The 18180-nt window shown below is 43.1% G+C and overlaps 3 protein-coding genes across 3 annotated transcripts; 1 reads left to right on the top strand and 2 right to left on the bottom strand.

The window, feature by feature from the left end:
* Position 1: 1 nt before the first annotated feature.
* Positions 2–3425, bottom strand: scnm1 (sodium channel modifier 1). Its single transcript, XM_052066506.1, has 8 exons — positions 3116–3425; positions 2870–2940; positions 2690–2778; positions 2522–2616; positions 1892–1995; positions 1716–1816; positions 1389–1509; positions 2–1327 (listed from the first exon to the last, which is right to left on the bottom strand). Exons 1-8 carry the CDS (start codon positions 3164–3166, stop codon positions 1201–1203), a joined length of 759 nt encoding a protein of 252 aa, XP_051922466.1. The 5' UTR covers positions 3167–3425; the 3' UTR covers positions 2–1200.
* Positions 3426–3723: 298 nt separating this feature from the next.
* On the top strand, positions 3724–6350 carry lysmd1 (LysM, putative peptidoglycan-binding, domain containing 1). Its single transcript, XM_052066507.1, has 3 exons — positions 3724–4413; positions 5270–5586; positions 5848–6350. Exons 1-3 carry the CDS (start codon positions 4231–4233, stop codon positions 6011–6013), a joined length of 666 nt encoding a protein of 221 aa, XP_051922467.1. The 5' UTR covers positions 3724–4230; the 3' UTR covers positions 6014–6350.
* A 1195-nt stretch (positions 6351–7545) lies between these two features.
* On the bottom strand, positions 7546–9019 carry tnfaip8l2b (tumor necrosis factor, alpha-induced protein 8-like 2b). Its single transcript, XM_052066511.1, has 3 exons — positions 8860–9019; positions 8282–8605; positions 7546–8185 (listed from the first exon to the last, which is right to left on the bottom strand). The coding sequence occupies exons 2-3, from the start codon at positions 8597–8599 to the stop codon at positions 7943–7945; spliced, it is 561 nt and encodes a 186-aa protein (XP_051922471.1). The 5' UTR covers positions 8600–8605; positions 8860–9019; the 3' UTR covers positions 7546–7942.
* Positions 9020–18180: the final 9161 nt, after the last annotated feature.

Below are 18180 nucleotides of genomic sequence, written 5' to 3'. Positions count from 1 at the left end.
AAAAACAGAACACACAAAAATGAGGTACAGTATGTCTACCCTCAACAAAAGACCAGCTGGGTGATTAAAATTGGGAGGGAGGGAAAAAATTCATTCAGTTCATAAAATCAAGATTTTATTTGAAGGCCATATTGCCCATCCCTAATTCCACGATTTCCTCACCTCTGGCATGTGGTCTCTTGACAACCTTCTACGGTTTCATTTTAATCATGCAAATCTCCTTTAAGTCACTTATAATCCAAGCACTTCCCACAAGCACATGAGCTATTTTTATCCTCCCGGGACGCAAAGTGAAACAGATCCGGTCGGCCGGGCTTCAGTTACGGCGTTCCACATAGAAGAGGAACTCCTTTGCGTCCTCTGCGCTTTATGGGTAATAACAGCTGCTAACCTCCCAGGATTTCCACACCATGGCTGGCATTTCCTTCTCTTTCTTGCCCGTCATGTTTTTCATCTTTGTTCTCCTTAAAGTGATGGCCAGCTCAGTTCCATGGCGACCACTATTTGAGCTTTTCAAAGTTTTGCTCTTTTAATTTGTTTCCCTTCTGGGATTGGCTTTATTACTCCTGATACCAATTTGGAAATTTTCACTTAGGGATGTACTCACTTTTGTCACCAGCAGTTTACACATGAAAACATTCACTGCCATGGACATTTATGTTTGGAAATTGGAATTCAACAGTTCACTGCCACCGACGTATAGATTTGTCAAGTTTGTTTTTCCAACAGGCAGGCGCTGGAGGGAAAGGTTTGTGAAATTCAGGTTTGTAAACCACTGTAATGACTACCAGATTCCTGTAGACGGCGGTGTTGCACCACTCTGGATTACAATGGCGCAGTTGACTATTGCTTCCTCTGACAACTGGATATATTGAAATACTCCTCCTGGATGCACGATGCATTCGACACATTAGCGGCATTGAGAAGTGTCCAGCACCCCCTCTCCTCCCCGCACCCCCTGATTTAGCTCCCCCGACCCTCGCGTGCTTCTCTAATTTACCACCACTTTGCTGAGCGCGATGCTAACTGGTGGAATCACGTTCCAAATTAGCACCCGACCAGCTCGTCCACTTCAGGTTTACACTTAAGCTGAGCGGGAATCACGAGGGGTACACTCGGGGCAAGGGAGGTATCACATTTCACATCGGAGCATCTCAGCTATCCAGGAAGTGTGAGTCTTGAGGTTTGAGAGCGGGAATCTCATGACTCTTCACAGGTGTCCCCTGAAGGCACGCTTGTGAGCAAAGGAGGCTCGTCCTCATCGGAATCAAACTCCACATCGCCGTCTTTAACCCAGCGGCCGCTTGTGTCCTGCAGCCATCCGTCGCTGCGGGTAAGATGACGCACTTAGCATCCATACGTGTGTGAAAACATGAACAACAGTGTACCTTTTCAGTTTGAGATAATGCTCCAGCTCGCGTCTCCTCTGGGCCGACATGGGCTCAGATGCTGGCGTCGCAGACGGGGGACATCTTCCTGTGGTGTTTGATGAATGTGACTGGTCACTGCCTGCATACAACCAAGTCAAGGCGTTTACAAACTGATTTCTGCAACATTTGGCAGCTCTGCCGTTTACCGTATAAAACACCTGTTGACAGTTTTGCGTTCAGGTGTGTTTGATCAAGGCGCAAAATACAACGCAGAACCGCTTATTTTGAGCCTTCAACAGGGACAGATTAACTCAAATAAATCAATATCAATTGAATCAATATCACCTGGCATGCTCGAAACATCAGTTGACTCTGCAGCTCCGCAAGGTGACGCTACGTGATCAAGTGGACGTCGGCTGTTTCCCGGGCCTTTCACAGTTTTTTTGCTTTAAACAAAAAAAAAAAAGTTGCTTAATCTTTTGGGCTTTTGTGAGATGGCATGAAACATGAATGCGGCATGCCTAATTCTTTGATGGCAGCTGTTATATGGGACCGTCCTCAGCAAAGCGTGATGGGTCAGCTTCCTCGTTTGGGCCAATAAAGGAGCTGCTGAACTGGATCCTTCCTTTGAAATACAACAAAAACTCATTTTTATGTGTATGTATGAAATTTGCTAGATAAAGATGCCTTTGCCTCGCCTTACATACAAGTAGTTAAAAGCTACTTTATTTTAAATGGCAGGAACAGAGGTATACGGTGACTGAGCTAAAAAGTGTCACAGCATGTCATCAACAGACTAACTCAAAGAACCCACATAGGCCCATAGGAGGGGAAGTTTAAAAAAAAACTTGCACATTTTTACAATGTTGCTCTTTGTTAAAGAAGCAAAATGTATTGAAACTGGAAAAATTTGAACAATTGCGCTTAAAAGTTTAGAGAAGATAAAATGAAGTTCACCTGCAAAGGTCAGAATGTACTTTCGGTTCATTCAGAAAGCCCAATATCACTAACTTGTGATGATTAACATTCGGCTGTGCACTGTTCTATCCTCCACTATTGTAACATTTGAATTTCTACTCCGGGCACCACTACTTAAGGTTTGTCTTATCTTATTGAAAAGTGCATCGACATGTGCAGCAAGGGCCACCCACCTGCCCCTGGTCTTCAGCTTCAATTAGGTTTTCTTGTTTCCTTTTTGTTATTTCGTGCTTCAGCCGGGCCTTCCTCCCATAGAATGCCTTTAAACCTAGTCAACATTTTCACACTAATCAGAGGGTTTTGTGTTACAGTAAGCCAGTTGAAATGCACCAGTAACTCACCTTCTAGATGCCTTTTCCCATTCCTGTGGACTGTCAGCATGTCGACGGTATCAAACACAGGGCGGTAGTTGCACACAAGACAAGTGTATCTAAACGAAACAACGTCATGGTGGTGATTGGGTGTAACATGAGTTGGAATAGCTACAGACAATCACGGTGTGGTCAGTGTTTACATTTTACCTTCCATTGCTCAGAAGTGTTGCTTCGTCCTCTGGTATAAAGTTTGACAGGAGATCTGCGACGCGACGTTTCTGCAAGCAAACACAACAAGAAGGGTGTCTACAGACAACAAATTGTAAGTAATGCAGTCTATTTCCGTTTGTTTGTCGTTAAATTGGAGCGTTACGTATGCTAACAATTAGCTTACTTTGCGCACTGTAATATGTATCCATTGATCACAACACATGCTATAATATTCACAGTCACCTTGAGGATATTTAGCTGACTCTTGTCGTTACCTTCCCGTTTAAAAGACATGTTTGTTTAGCACTACCATAAGATGTTGAAACAGTACTTTAGTAACACGTTATCAACTTAGCTAGCGTACTGTGGCGTTCAAAGTAATGGTTCATTTGGCATTTCGGTTTTTAAAGGTTTTAACTAAAGTGGATAGCTTCCGAATTGAAAAATAAAACAGCTATCCATTTGATACTGAGTTTTGCGTTTGAAAACCTAACAACTACATTGTAACGCAGTAACGGGTTCATTTAATCACAGCTAATGACGTGCGCCCTTGAAGGCATCATGCGCAAAGCCTCATGGGAGCTGTCACTAAAACTGCAGCTTATGTCATTACGTTGTTGCTGTTTGTTTAGCTAACTTAACAGCCTGGTTAAACATGTATCGACTGACAATAACGTAAACCGGACAAAGACATTCTCCTCAGGATATTATGTTGACTCTTATCGTCAGTTTTGCTTTTAAAAGTATGTCTCTTACATGCAGTGCTGCTGGGTAACAGCCTCGTTAGCCTGTTTACTTATGGTCTAGCCGACAAGATAATGAGGCTTTCAAAGTAGGGGTAAATATTATGGTTAGGATAAGTGACGGCTTCAAATCAACTGTAATTTCGTAATACTTTAAATTTATTTTATTGTATCGTAACACCGTTACAAAATGATATGGATACTTTCAATGCCGATTATTAGTGAATGCATCACCCGCAATGCATCATGGGAGCTGTCACTCACAAGGCAGCCATGGCAACATATGGCGGCGAGCAGGAGACGGCGGAAAGCTCAACTTTTGTCTTTTCCCACTGGAACTTTTCGCCGTTTTTATCTCTTATATAATTATTTTATATTTTACTCTTCTTTGTAATGTTGACCCTACTCTGCATGGATTGACATTACGGATATTACATCGCTCGTTATTTTGGAGCGCCGATTAAGCAACTGATTTTTTAAAAACACAAAAAAACAAAAACAAGCACAAAACCGAAAAATCGCGTTGGTGATTACGAAACCGCCATGTGTGCGATTCTACGAAATTACGAAAGTTGACCGGATCCAAGTGATTCCTTCCTTCCTTCCCCTGCCGTCATGTCCGCGGGGAAAGAGCCTGCGGACGCGGGTGGGAGCAGCCTGCTGCGAGGCGGCCGGAGCAGCAGGTCCTACGGCAGCCTGGTCCGGTCCAATCTATCCCCGGTCCGACGAAGACATATCGAACATCCCATCAAGCCCGGCGAAACCCTCCAAGGCCTCGCCCTGAAATACGGAGTCACTGTACGTAGCCTCTAGTACTTTGTCTTGTTTACAATATTGGATTAATCCATTTAAATAATTGTCCTTTACTTAAAAAAAGAGACAGTTTTGACAAGGAGTAGGAAGTAGCGATACCTGTTTGCTAATATAGGGAGCAAACGTTCAAAGACATCAGAAAATCAAATACAACAGATACTTGAAAATCGACCAGGTACAGTCACAAAGTACATTTAAGTCATTTCCACCATTAGCCACGACCATACTACTATGACAATATTTGAAGCAAAATTAATCACAGATTATAATATGCAGTGTTTTTATGATATCCCATGTGAAACGTTGTAATGATTGCATGGAACAAACCCATAAGATGCATGCAAATATCGATGTAACAAAAAAATGTATTACAATAATTCAATACATTTCTCCTATAACATTTGTCAATAGCAAATTAAATTAGAGATGACTATGTGTCCCGAATCACATTTTTACACAGATTTTTAAAAAATTCGTTTTGTCCCTCCCTCATACAATAGGTTTTTTTTGTTTGTTTAGATATTTTCATTTTTGTTGTTTTTAAATGTGATCAATAAAAGCTTACGCAATGTGGATTTTTACTAGACATTGTAATTTAAACCATTCCCAGAAAAAAAATTCACCTGTTGCTGAACTTCATCCATCCATCCATTTTCTAATTCGCTTCTCGTCATGAGGGTGGCGGGTATGCTGAAGCAGCGCAAAAAAAACAGTTTACTTGCATCTTCGATTAAAGAAAAAAAAGCGAAAATGTGCTGGCCAGTGTAATTTATCATTTAAAAAAAAAAGTTTGATATGCTTTTTATGATCGTGTATTCCAACAGTTGCCGTTACCTTTCAGACGGAGCAAATCAAACGAGTCAACCGTCTGTACACCAACGACTCCATCTTCCTAAAGAGGTCCTTGTCCATCCCCGTGTCGTCGCACTCAGATGCTCACAACGCTGCAACCGACGCTGACAACGAAGAGGAGGAGGATGGCGATGACAAAGATGCGCGTTTGGGCGACCGGGTTTTCCGGACCGATAACGGCCCGACGGCGAGCCCCTCTTGCGCCACCACAGAATTGACGGCCGGGGATTTCTTCAGCCGATTGGACAGCGTTATCAGCGAGTCCAAGCGGGCAGCCGCCAGGACATGGCAGGATGCGGAGAAGAGGTTAAAATACACTTCTATCGAGCACTATTCATTCCATCCGTAGGATCAGATTGTTTGCCGGTCTATCGATCCAACAACAGTATGAGTTGAACTCACTGCGTCTGTCAGTCTGCAGAATGTATTTTGAGTATCTGTCGGTCTGTCTAGCTGCTTTTCGACCAAAATGACCTCTTCTAAAGATCAGGGAATGTAGCTGAGACACAAAGTTAACCAAAAGGTCAATAATTCCTCTGTTTCCTCTCTTCGGCTTTCCTCTGTCAGGCTAGCCGATCTGGAGACGATTTGCTCTAGCAGGCTGAGCGAGCGTCCGCGGTCACCTTCGGGCAGGCGTCAGCGGGCGCCGCCATCCGCCGCCGCGGTTCCACCCACCACCACCAAGCTGACAATGAAGCTGAGGGAGCGAGAGGATGACATGTTTGAGCTGTGAAGCGACAACACTAACATGGTGTGTGACACTGAACCCCGGGTATGCTTTGAAATACATTTTGAACACTATTTCATCTCGATGTGGTGCTGCATATGGACTGCGTGTGACGTGTCACATGGAGGCAAGTCACATGTTGGCGGTCAGGTGACGCGTGTGAAGCGGCCTCCCAGGCCCAACTCGCAACAGCAGGCAATATTGTTCCCCGCTTATTAACTTATGCACTGAATGAAGCTTATTTCTTACAGGACACTGGAGGTATGATTTCATGATAATTGGCATAATCGTGTTGAGAGGAAGGTCATGTAGAGTTTATTAAATATTTGATATTTGAAAAGTGCACCTCGCGGAGTAGTGTTGTTTGCTCACCTAAGTGTTTTAGGTTTCATAATAATTTTAAAACTTGATATTATTTCATACATGTAATTTAGCAAAACGTTATTGACAATGACTGGTTGTATGAATGGTATCGTTATTTATTATGTGAATACATATTTTTATTGAACAAATGTCATGCATTTTATTTAATTCATAAAAACATTTATTTACGCCTGATTTAATCTATTCAGTTGAATTAACTATAGTTACAATTTCTTAAATCAAAACATGCTTGTACGTATGTATTCATTGAAAAAAATATTGTTTAGAAAATTTGGGGAAAAATTACTTATTTTTAGTTCATAAATGTAATCTATGATTACATGCTCATTTGTTAAGAAGTGTAGCGGCAACTTGCTATCCTTTTGTCGCTACGTCAGCAGGGCATGTAGGTTTTGACTCGTGCTTTTCTTCGACGGGCTTTTCCTTTCCACGGCGACGACAAGGAATACACTAGGCCGCCATCGTTGATCCAAAAAAAAAAACCAGAATCCCTTTATTTTCTTGAACACAAATTAAGGCTTTATCAAATGGATTAATAAAACTTATACAATACACTTAAACGAAATACGAGGTACGTACGAATTAAGCAAACACAAAGTACGAAATAAGCAAACACAAAGTACGGTCAAAAAAAAGGTGTTGCTCCATGCCCTACTGTCTTCCTAATGATGTTTACATAAATCTAGCCTCTTAACAGACTAAAAACAGGACAACCAATGGAGCCCAGATACTTCGATGTTCTTAATAAATTTGTTCTAATAAAATATCAAATATAAACCAAACGCCTTGCATCTATTAAATTCTAATTATTCAAAAGGCTGCATTTATAATTTAACCAAATTTTCCTTATGGCTCTAACAAGAAGCATCTATTTTACACATGCATTATTTAAAATAATTTAATTTATTATGCCCATTTTTTAGTAATTTAATAGATATGATGATACAAATTTGTGTTGATTATTTAATGCAATTAATTAATCACGTTTCAATATATATTTATTAATTTAGTACATTTAATTGAATTTAATAATTTAAACTGCAGTATTGATTTGATTAATTAATAGGCAATTCTGAATCGATGATTGCACGGGATAATCAGTGTTGAACATGGATGAATGGACGGATAATTGAATGCAGAGCCCACACACAGCGTTGACACCACAGTCAGGCCTTATTTTATTATGATCATCGTCGTCATTTTTATAATTGGCTGTTTTATTTTTTCTGATTTCTGGATGCTTCCACAACGTCCTGGCCACCAGAGGGCAGCATTGTATCAGCAGACTCCCCTCTTCCTCTTTCCATCAAACATCAGCGTATTCATGATTTTAAAATACTGTAAATCCCTTTAGTTCGGATTTGACCTGTTGTCATGACAGCGCCTCACAACAAAAGGGAAAAAAAAATCTATCTGCGGCAGTTTTGTTCCCAAGTCGAGCGTTTGGCGGGGCCTCCCTCCTTAACATTTGCTCTCTTAGCAGCAGGACAGTGTCGAGTGTGGAGTGTCAGTGTGGTCCCAAGGGAATGGGGCTCGGCAGTGGGGGCACCGTCATATTGTCCCGTCCTCCAGCAGCTTGTTGAGTCCCTTGCAGATGTGCTCCAGGTTGTCCCGGAAGGGCCCGTCAGGCTGGTAGAGCCGGGTGAGCAGCTGGGGGTCGGCGTAATGGTTGAACACGTGGTTGATGCGCCCGTGGGATTTTGGCGTCAGGTGGCTGTTGACCAGCCGCAGCAGGAGGTCCCTGCATCCCGTCAGGAGCTCCGACATGACTGTCTTGTCGAAGGTGAAGTCCACCTGTTGGAACACCACAAACGATCGTGATATTTCTCCACGGATTGTCCGATTTGAGATTTTAGAATTTCGCTTCGGGGCAAGATTACAAGTGTGTACCTCGTAGAAACTGATGGCAGTCATCGCGCCCTGGTGCAGCTTCTTTTTGAAGTCCTGGGCCAAAATCAGCTCCTCGGTGCTGAAGCGGTTGTTGCGAAACAGAAGGCCGATCTTGACGGCGATCTTGATTAGGTCCTTGACCACCTTGTGGGCCTCGGTCTTGTTGCCCGAGTATCCTTTGGAGACGCGGTAGAGCTCGTCCAGAATCTCGCTGGTGGTGTCGTCGATGAACATTTGGACGGAGGCCTTGGTCGCCATGCTGCTCAGGATCTTCTTTTGGACCTTCAAGGCCGTGTCCCTGGAGCTGAAGTGGTCCATGGTTGTCTGGAAATGACATGGCGATTCATTTAGTCCAGTGAGTATCGACTGTGTGGATGGGTCGTTTAAAAAAAAATGACTGGGCTCTAGCTTGATGATGGTGTAGTCACCAAAATACCGTCTTTTAAATTTATAAAAGTTGTCAAAAAATGCACGATTGTTGGATTTTTTTTTTTCGGAAAAAAAAGAAGAAAAATCATTTTTAGCACAGGAAAAAAAAATTGAAACCAGATAACCAAAAAAAACAAAACACAACTTACGGAGGAGTCCTCGCTTTAAGATCTTGCTGATGTCTCTGTTTACTTTTATTTTTGCAGGTGTCACGTTAATTGTCAGTTCTTCAATAAGAAGTTCAAAGTAAACTGTCGTTTCGGTTAAAAAAAAAAAAAGGTTTTTGAACACCTTCTCTTCACAAATGCAACTTTGGGGAAATGCGGATCGCATTACAACAGTTGAGAGCCACACATTTAGCATTTTAGAATGTGCTTCCCCTCCGGTTGAGCCGCCTACCTGGACTTTTTGTTGTCATTCTTGTTGTTGTTTTTTTGTTTTTTTTAACTTGACCTTGTAGAAGTTTGTCACTCGAGACGCCCTTGTACTCCGTCAGTTTTTAATATGTGACAAACATAATCATCAAAATCGTCATGCTGGCATGAGGACAGGCAACATTCTCGCTGCTGCTTGCCAAGTGGAACACGACGACACAGGAAGTGTGGCGCAAACAAAATGTGTGCGCTGCACGTATCTCTGTATAGGATAAAATCTTCAGTCGTTTCTCGGACCGCGATCGCCGTTCTGTATTTAGCATCGCTTAAAACAGCTGTCGCCGGCATGTTATCGTTGTTAGCATCAGTAGCTAACAAAACACCCTAAATTTGACACAAATTCTGCCAAACATCAGAATTGTGTCGCTTCGAGCATGTTGTGTAAATCCAGTTTAAGTGTCGCATGCTTCCTGTGAAATAACATCAGTCTTAATCCACGTTTCCACCAAAGTGGTCCAGTCCAGTTGACGGTTTAAAAAATACACAGCAAATCTTAATGTGCTGAGCACAACTAGTGTGACGTCACAGTGTGACATCATAGTCAATTCAACAAAATAGAGCGCGTTGACAGACCACCAAAAACGGGGAAAATCTTTCCTCTTGGTTACAAGATGACGTTGTCAATTTTTTGTCTCCACCAATCAGCAGCCTGCACTGTCTAGCTCCGCCCCTTGAATTACAATACCCTTGCTCATGGTTCCCAATTCAAAGAAAATAGTTGTCCATGCACCCCTGCATGAAGAACTCAAATCTCAGATTGTCGACCCCCAAAGGAAAATGTTTACAATCAGCTATCGATGCCGCAAGATGTAAAGCACTACTTTTGTGTAAATGAAGCTCAACTCCCTTCAACATAGTCCTCGACTCACTTTAGCATAGTTCCCTGGTAACAAGATTTTGACATTTGCCTTCAGGGAGCTCCTTGGCTCACTTCATATTTTCTTGACCCCAAGATGGTGCCAAAGCACTACTTAATCCAAAATGGAGCCCCTCCACTCACTTTAAAATAGTTCCTTGGCACCAAGATGACACCAAATACTCCCTTTTGCCTAAAGGAAGCTCCTCAACTCAGTTCAGCATAGTTCCTTGGCACCAAGATGGTGCCAAAGCACTACCTTTGCCTAAATGAAGCTCCTCAACTCATCTTCCGTACCGCTTGATCCTCACTAGGGTCGCGGGGGGTGCTGGAGCCCATCCCAGCCGTCTCCGGGCAGCAGGCGGGGGACACCCTGAATCTAAATCCACGCTCACACTCACACCTAGGGACAATTTAGAGTGTTCAATCAGCCTGCCATGCATATTTTTGGAATGTGGGAGGAAACCGGAGCACCCGGAGAAAACCCACGCAGGCCCGGGGAGAACATGCAAACTCCACACAGGGAGGCCGGAGCTGGAATCGAACCCGGTACCTCTGCACTGTGAAGCCGACGTGCTAACCACTGGACTAACGGGCCGCCCGGCCGCTCCTCAACTCACCTTGAAATAATTCCTTGGCACCAAGATGGCACCAAAGTTATACCTTTGGCAAAATGAAGATCCTCAATTCCCTTCAACGCAGTTCCCTGATACCAAAATGCCAGAGGATGGCGATACAGTGCTACTTTTGTCAACATTTAGCATACTCGCAAAATCACAACATGGAATCGAAGGTTTCTCAACATTTCATGGCGGATCCACTTAAAATCAATCACTTAAAATCATCAGTTCACTCACATGCCCGAGACTTCTATTGCTTTTGATACCCTTCACAACTTCTGGCCACGGAAACCAAATGAATGTGTTTTGGATGAACGTGAAACAAAGTAACGTAAAGCATCACACTGGTGGCGCGACAGTGTCACATTTTTGTTTGCTTGTTTTTGTCATATCGACGAGTGAAGCCTAACGGGAAAAACAGCATTAACGTGGCTCTCCCGTGGCTTTTACTCTCCACCGGGATTGTTTAGCACACTTTGTATCCAACACACACATACACCCAGGAGAGGTCATTGGGACTGAATGCGTTATTTTTTTTTCCCCTGAGGTGTCCCGCAGTTTGATGACACCAGCATCTGGGATCTCGCCATCTTCCTCAATTTGATTTTGTTGGATGCAAGAAATCTATCTACGATATTTGGTGTCAAATTTGCACTCAAGCAAAAATGACACGACAAGAAAATTCACATTACTTTAACACAAATGAATCCTGTTTAAGAAATTAATAGGATGGGGGGGGGGAGATAAGATGTTGAAGTGTCTGCTGGTTTTGGTGGTCAAGACCTGACTTGAACGAGGACCAGAAGTCCTTGGGGTCTGTATTGCCAAAATGATTTCAATTGTCCGAGTACAACAGTCAGTCCCATTTTGATTGAGCGGTCCAACTCCACAACCACAGTACTGGTTCTCTGCCAGACTCCCAAGTCCACAACTAGTCAAACCATTGCGAATGTATGAAGCTGTTGTGTGCAAATTATTGCCTGTGCTGGCAAGTTGCAGAGGCGAGTGACATAGCTGAGGCAAGCCCACGCCTGTTTGCTCCGCATGTCATCAGCACCACAGTACATGCAGCAGATATTCCAAGCACGTCTCCGGAATCCACACCAAAAATGATCCACAAAAAATCACCCAAAAAGAACAATTACAACTTTTCTTGGAAAAAAACACTCCCAAACATTACAAATCTCACCTCAACAAATGAACTCTTGATTCTGCAAATGACCCCCAGAAAGAAGAAACCTCCTTCAAAAAAAACATTAGAATCCTTACTCAAATAACAACATGACCTCAAAGAACATCCTAAAATAAAATTCTCCAAAAATAAAGTTCTTTCATATAGACCACAACACATTTACATGATCAAAAGTCCTGCTGTTTTGTTTTTGACCACTCGTTAGAGACACACTAATTAGTTTGCCATTGTGTATCCTTGACTAAAGAAGATTGAAAACAGGAAGTACAGTATGAAAATGATGGAAGGTCAATCCTCTTCAATCCTGCTTTTTAAACCTACAGCAAGTAAAGGCGGTCGGTCCTTTTTCTTGTGCACATCTTTGGGTGTAATTCGGAATGGATATAGTGATTATTGTTAGTCTGGAAAAAAACAGGATTAGTTTATGGTAAAGACATTGCAGTACATTAGAATATTTTTGTATAAAATCAATATATCAGACTGTATGTGTTTAAATGTGTTTGTACCAATTTTGAAGTGTTTAAAGACCTTTGAAAAAAAGTGCCATAATGCTATAAAAATGTGTAGGGTGTATTGAAATTAGATATTTCTATAGTGCGGAGTTTGGGGGAAGTTACTTATTTAGCCAGATGGAGGGGCCATTCCATATACTGTATGTTTTTCCATTAAATAAATAAGTATAATCTATATATATATTGCGCGTCGTCCCGCACGCGGTCTGTCCTTCCGTCTGTCCCTTTTCAAAACGTACCTACTTCACCGCGCCACTGCGCCGCTCAGGCAGTGGCTCACTACGATCGCGCGGGCATCTTAGCGAAAAAATGTTGTCTACCCACAAGCATTGCAATGAAATTGTTAGTTATTTAGTAGAGCTAAACATCTCTTTATTTTCGCGATAAGCAATGAAGATGAACAAAAAGTTGAACCAAGCAACAACACTTTTGTGGGCCGAAGGCCCACCTTACCAGCCTTCCGCAGGAAGTTGCCTGATGAGCCGCCCGGAGGGCGGCGAACCACCACCTTACCAGCCTTCCGCAGGAACTAGCTGATGAGCCTCCCGGAGGGCGGCGAACCAGCTAGTAAAGTATAATACTTCTGAGTTGTTTCACTTACATGGTGCAATCAGAAACATTATTATACTACTTTTAAATGCGGGTGCTCGTTTTGGAATTTAAACCCAGCAGAGAATCATCACACTAGAGTAGGGGTGTCAAACTTATTTTCATCAGGGACTACCTCGCAGTTAAAGTGAAACCCCTCCAAATACTTTTTATTTTTTTAATTCCAACCTACGGTGAACCATGACACGTCCTGGCCAGAAGTAGAGTAGCGCTGTGTCGGTTTACAGCGAGAGTGTGAGGCAGCACCACATCTTGTCCTTTTATCGAACAGCATGTGTGCATTTTGATGGGCAGCAAAATGTCTTGGGCCGGTCAATATGTTTTCCGACACGCCGTCATATTACAATTGACTCTTTGCACGTGGCTCTCATTTTTATGGCTAGATATCTGGGGCGGTTAAAATGATATGAAAGGCCCGATTTGGCCCATGGGCCTTCAGTTTGACACCACCGGACCAGTGATTCTCAAAGTGTGATATGCAGGCTCGCAGTCGTAGAATCACCAAGTTAAATGTTCAAACTGTGTATAATACTGCAAAAACTGTTTTTCTTTTTCTTTTTTTTTTCTTTTTTTAATCCAGCACAGTACTTTTGTGAAATACATGTCAGTATCTAACTCCATTTGTATTCAATCTTTTGGAATGTTTTCATTTTATTTATTATTATTCTTTTTTTTTAGATACAATTATTACATAACTTTTGTAAATTTCCCCAGTGTGGGACGAATAAAGGATATCTTATCTTATCTTATGTGCAATGCAGCTTAATGAAAACTTTATTTTAAAAAATTTTCCCCCTCTGTGCCTAAACAGTGCTAATGCTGAAGAAGTGCTGTTAAAGTGGCATGCAGTGATGGTAATGCATTTTTTTTTTAAGGAATGAAACCTTTGTGCCAAAGTATTTTACTACTTTCCTACTACGATAACTTTGTGTAAAAAGCGACACACTCTCTTCCCAGGCGCACGTTGACGCACGACCGCTTCCTCAAAGCGACCTGACTCGGAATCTGTGTCGAAATTGCCAGGCGGACATTACGCCGTTGCTCAAGTGGTCGTTGCTCAAGCCCGCGGGCCCCTTGGCCACGCCCCTCCGACGGGAAGCGAAACTGACAGCTGACAGTTGGTCTGTACCGTCGTCTCTCAGCATCTCGTACCCAATAAGCTCGGCGGAGTGGGGAACGCATAGTCTCGACTTGAGCAACCGCACATATGAGTCGTGCGCGCGAGCGCAGGCAAGGGGAAGTGGAAAGCGGTCCGTTTGGTTTTTAGCTCATCGGAGTGGGTAAGTTTCACCGTGTGGAACGCTGGCGAGTGGCCTTACCTGTGTTAAGTTGGCGTCCCACCACCCCCCTCGTGTCGTGGTTGATCCGGTGGAGGATGGCAACAACAAGGAGACCGGCGTGACCTCAACGCTTCATGTTTGCAAAAGCAGCGGCCGCTGGCTTCTCGGCACTCCGCCTTGCGATACTGACGACTTGTACTTCCTTGAGGAACTGAACGTGCTTCGACACACCCCTCAGTGCCTAAGTGTGTGAGTGTAAAGTGCGTGTGTGTGTGTGTCTCTCTCTCTCTCACTGCTCATAGATTGACTTGTAAAAGTTGCAGCGTCCCCGCAATCAAGTCACCGACTGCTGACGTTGTAAAAGTCTGCTTGTCCTGACAAGTGAAAACACAAAGAATGTAAGCCAGAGATGCAGCAGCCTGATGGGGAGCGGCTTAGACCTTTTGTGTGTGTGTGCGTGCGTGTGTGTGTGTTTGTGTGGGTTCACCTCGCCTGGAATGCGGTTGTCAGTGCTGCGTTCACGTTCTCGCTTTTATTCTATGCAGAAAAGCAAAATGTGGATGTCATGAGTGTCTGTGTGTGTGTGTGTGTGTGTGTGTGTGTGTGTGTGTGTGTGTGTGTGTGTGTGTGTGTGTGCGGGGGGGGGGGTAATATGCTGATTGTTCGCTATAAAATCTTTTCTCAAAGTACAACGCCGCTTTGACGTACGAGTGCCCCAACTTGTGAGTTTTGCCAGTCACAAGCTGTCGCCCTGTTGATTATTCATTTATTTATTTGCTATCACAAGCAAACATTTGAGTGAATATGACCCTCGCTCGCGTGGAGTAGGGTTATAATAGTTTGGGATTTTTTTTTCATGCTAGTTTAAATTTTATTTTGGTCTTTTTTTCCAATTCATTTATTTGTTTAAATTAGTTTTTAGAGCAGGTTTGTTAATTTGGATTCATTTCTATGTTGTCTAAAATGTGTTCTTTTAGTTTAGTTTTCATTTGTTTTAGTATTAGTTTTAGATTTTTTCATATAAGATAGTGTTTGTCAAGAGCAGAATTAAAAAAAAAAAGGTCACCCAATAATGCGTAATCAAGTAAACTACAATTCTCAAACAGCTGAACCCCAAAAGCTCATATATGACATAAATTGACAAAGATGAAAACAAAACACATTTTCACGATCATTATAATTTCTTTCTTAGGGTTTTATAAACTAAGATGGAGCCTGAATCATTCATTCATTCATTCATTCATTCATTCATTCATCTTCCGAGCTGCTCGATCCTCACTAGGGTCGCGGGCGTGCTGGAGCCTATCCCAGCCGTCTTCGGGCAGTAGGCGGGGGACACCCTGAATCGGTTGCCAGCCAATCGCAGGGCACACATAGACGAACAACCATCCACGCTCACACTCACACCTATGGACAATTTAGAGTGTTCAATCAGCCTGCCACGCATGTTATTTGGAATGTGGGAGGAAACCGGAGCACCCGGAGAAAACCCACGCAGGCCCGGGGAGAACATGCAAACTCCACACAGGGAGGCTGGAGCTGGAATCGAACCCGGTACCTCTGCACTGTGAAGCCCACGTGCTAACCACTGGACTACCGGGCCGCCCTGAGCCTGAATCAGTTTTCATTTTTTTCAAAAGCGATTTTATTTGTATTTCAGAAATTAAATCAATTTAATGATAGTCATGTTGTTAGTTTTCATGAGCTACAATAACCGTGTGCGGTGAAGTAAAAGAACGTAGCAATAAAGGTGCTGTAATGCCCTCGCATGTGGGCAAGGTGAGCAGATGCAGCGTCAGATATTTTTTTTCAACAGGACAAACCGTCAATCATACAAATATGGAATGAGAACAACAGACTCCAGCTCTGTGTCACCCACTAGGCCACGCCCCTTAAAGGCACAACACGCATATAAAGTGCACGACCCTTGTGAGGATAAAGCGGATCAGAACACGGATGGATGGATGGACAGAAAACCGTGTGTGAAAAACTTTCCTCTCTGCAGATGGCGATTCACTTATGTGTCAATCAACCACAGGAAGAAAACAAACTTCTGCGAAGTATCGGTGGCAGTTATCGGCAGCCTCCACGAGAACCCGATACTTCTAAACGAGTCTGGTATCAGTCCGATCCGAATACGTGGCGTCAGTGCTTGCCCATTCCTACTCCCATTCTGGTGTGCTGGAGCCTGTTCCGGCTGATTTGTGGCAAGATGGTGGGGTACTCCCAGGACTGGTCGCCATTCAATCTCGGGACGCCCACACATATTCACAATATGAGGGTAATTTAGAGTCCTGAAAGAATTGAAGATGCATGTCGGGTGAAGTCAAATCAGTGTTGATATACTGTAGCACACAGCCAATGGTCCATCTGGAATCTCTAAATTCACCAGCAGTTCGCCCCCGGAAAGTATACATAAATACCGAGCCATAATATTAGTTAACAAATCTTCTACACTGTTGTGATTATTTAAACACTAACTCAGTGACGGTGTGGTTGTGTATAAATGACATGCAGGTGTGTGGACACTGGGACCATTTAGGCACCCCCCCCCCCCCCCCCCCACAGCCCTGCCCTTGTCCCACCAACATATTAATTGCTGCCAGATGTTGATGTCGGCGGTTACGCTGAATTCCAGCTGCTCCGCTGGGAGGCCAGAGGGCTCGTGCCCATTGAGGAACCCACGAGCACACCTGCCTCTTTGTCTCGCCGAGTCAAAACGAGTGAGTGGCTCCACTGCAGCAGAAGGAGGCCGGTTGCTACGGTAACAGGCAGGAAGTAGTGCTTAAGTGGTTTCCTGTCGGCTTCCTCTTTATCGTGTAATGACATCTCACGAGAAAACATCAGCGGGCGTGTGGCAATATCAACGATATCTGGGTGGGTTTTCGTGTGTGTGTGTGTGTGTGTGTGTGTGTATAATGCTACCATGCACCTTAGTCCACATTGGTAAATCCCTGCTGTTTTTACTTTGACCCCAATAATATTTCTAATAGCCCAAAACATGTAAAATTATAGGCTAAGCACACTTTGGCTGAGCTTGTAGCACTTTTTTGGCTAGCACGGCTAGCACCGTCGGGTATGTAAACAAACATGCAAACATAAAAGTAAATATCAACAAATGTGATGATAAAAAAGCGATTTTATGAACTGTGATTACTATGGCTTGAACGATGAATCAGCTGAAATGACCTCTTTAAAAATTGGCAGCAAAAAAAATTATTAATCTCTTTAGACGTGAGCTTTTTAACATTAAAACAGATGATGACCTCAAAGAGTTGAGGACAAAAAAAAGGTCACAGTCAAAGTTCAGCCTTTAATTCAGAAGTGACTAAAAAATCTGTTCTTTTCATTGCTTTTTTTAACATTTTAAATCATCTGATTAATTGATTTTCAGAATCTTGCTCTGCCAAATATTAGAATCGGCAAATTGGCATCGTACTAAAAAAAAAAAAAGGAGTCTGTATCAGTTAGGGCAGACGAACGACAAACTACAATGACATTCGGCAACTGTGGCTCTCCTTGCCCACATGCCAGGGCATTACATCAGCGGTGTGCACTGAGGGCATTCAAAGCCTTCTCTGCTAGCCTAGACATTATGAAAAAGCGCTGACATGCATTTAAAACGTACAGGAAATTGTATATGTGTAATTCCAATTGGATTTTGTCTTCATTTAATTTCATTTCAGCCTTGGCTGCATAGCTTCCATTTGTGGCTAATTTCGATTATTTTTGGAGCCATTCAAGGTTTCAGCTTTCTAGTGTTGCCGCATCAATGTAAATTTCGCTGCACCTTCAGACTCAAGATTTGAGAGTTGTTGTTTTTTCCCCAACAATCTCAGCCAATCAAATATCAGATTCAATCAACGGCCAGCCGGAGGACTTTGGGTGATGTCAGAGTTTTTCTGTTCTCTGATTGGTTGGTTCAGAGCTACTCAAATGCGAATCATGGAGGTGAAGCCAGAAGAGG

The sequence above is a fragment of the Hippocampus zosterae genome, chromosome 5 (assembly GCF_025434085.1).
Source record: "Hippocampus zosterae strain Florida chromosome 5, ASM2543408v3, whole genome shotgun sequence".
In the NCBI taxonomy this organism is placed as follows: domain Eukaryota; kingdom Metazoa; phylum Chordata; class Actinopteri; order Syngnathiformes; family Syngnathidae; genus Hippocampus; species Hippocampus zosterae.
Note: the sequence above shows the minus strand (reverse complement) of the source record. Positions and strands in the feature narration are given on the sequence as shown.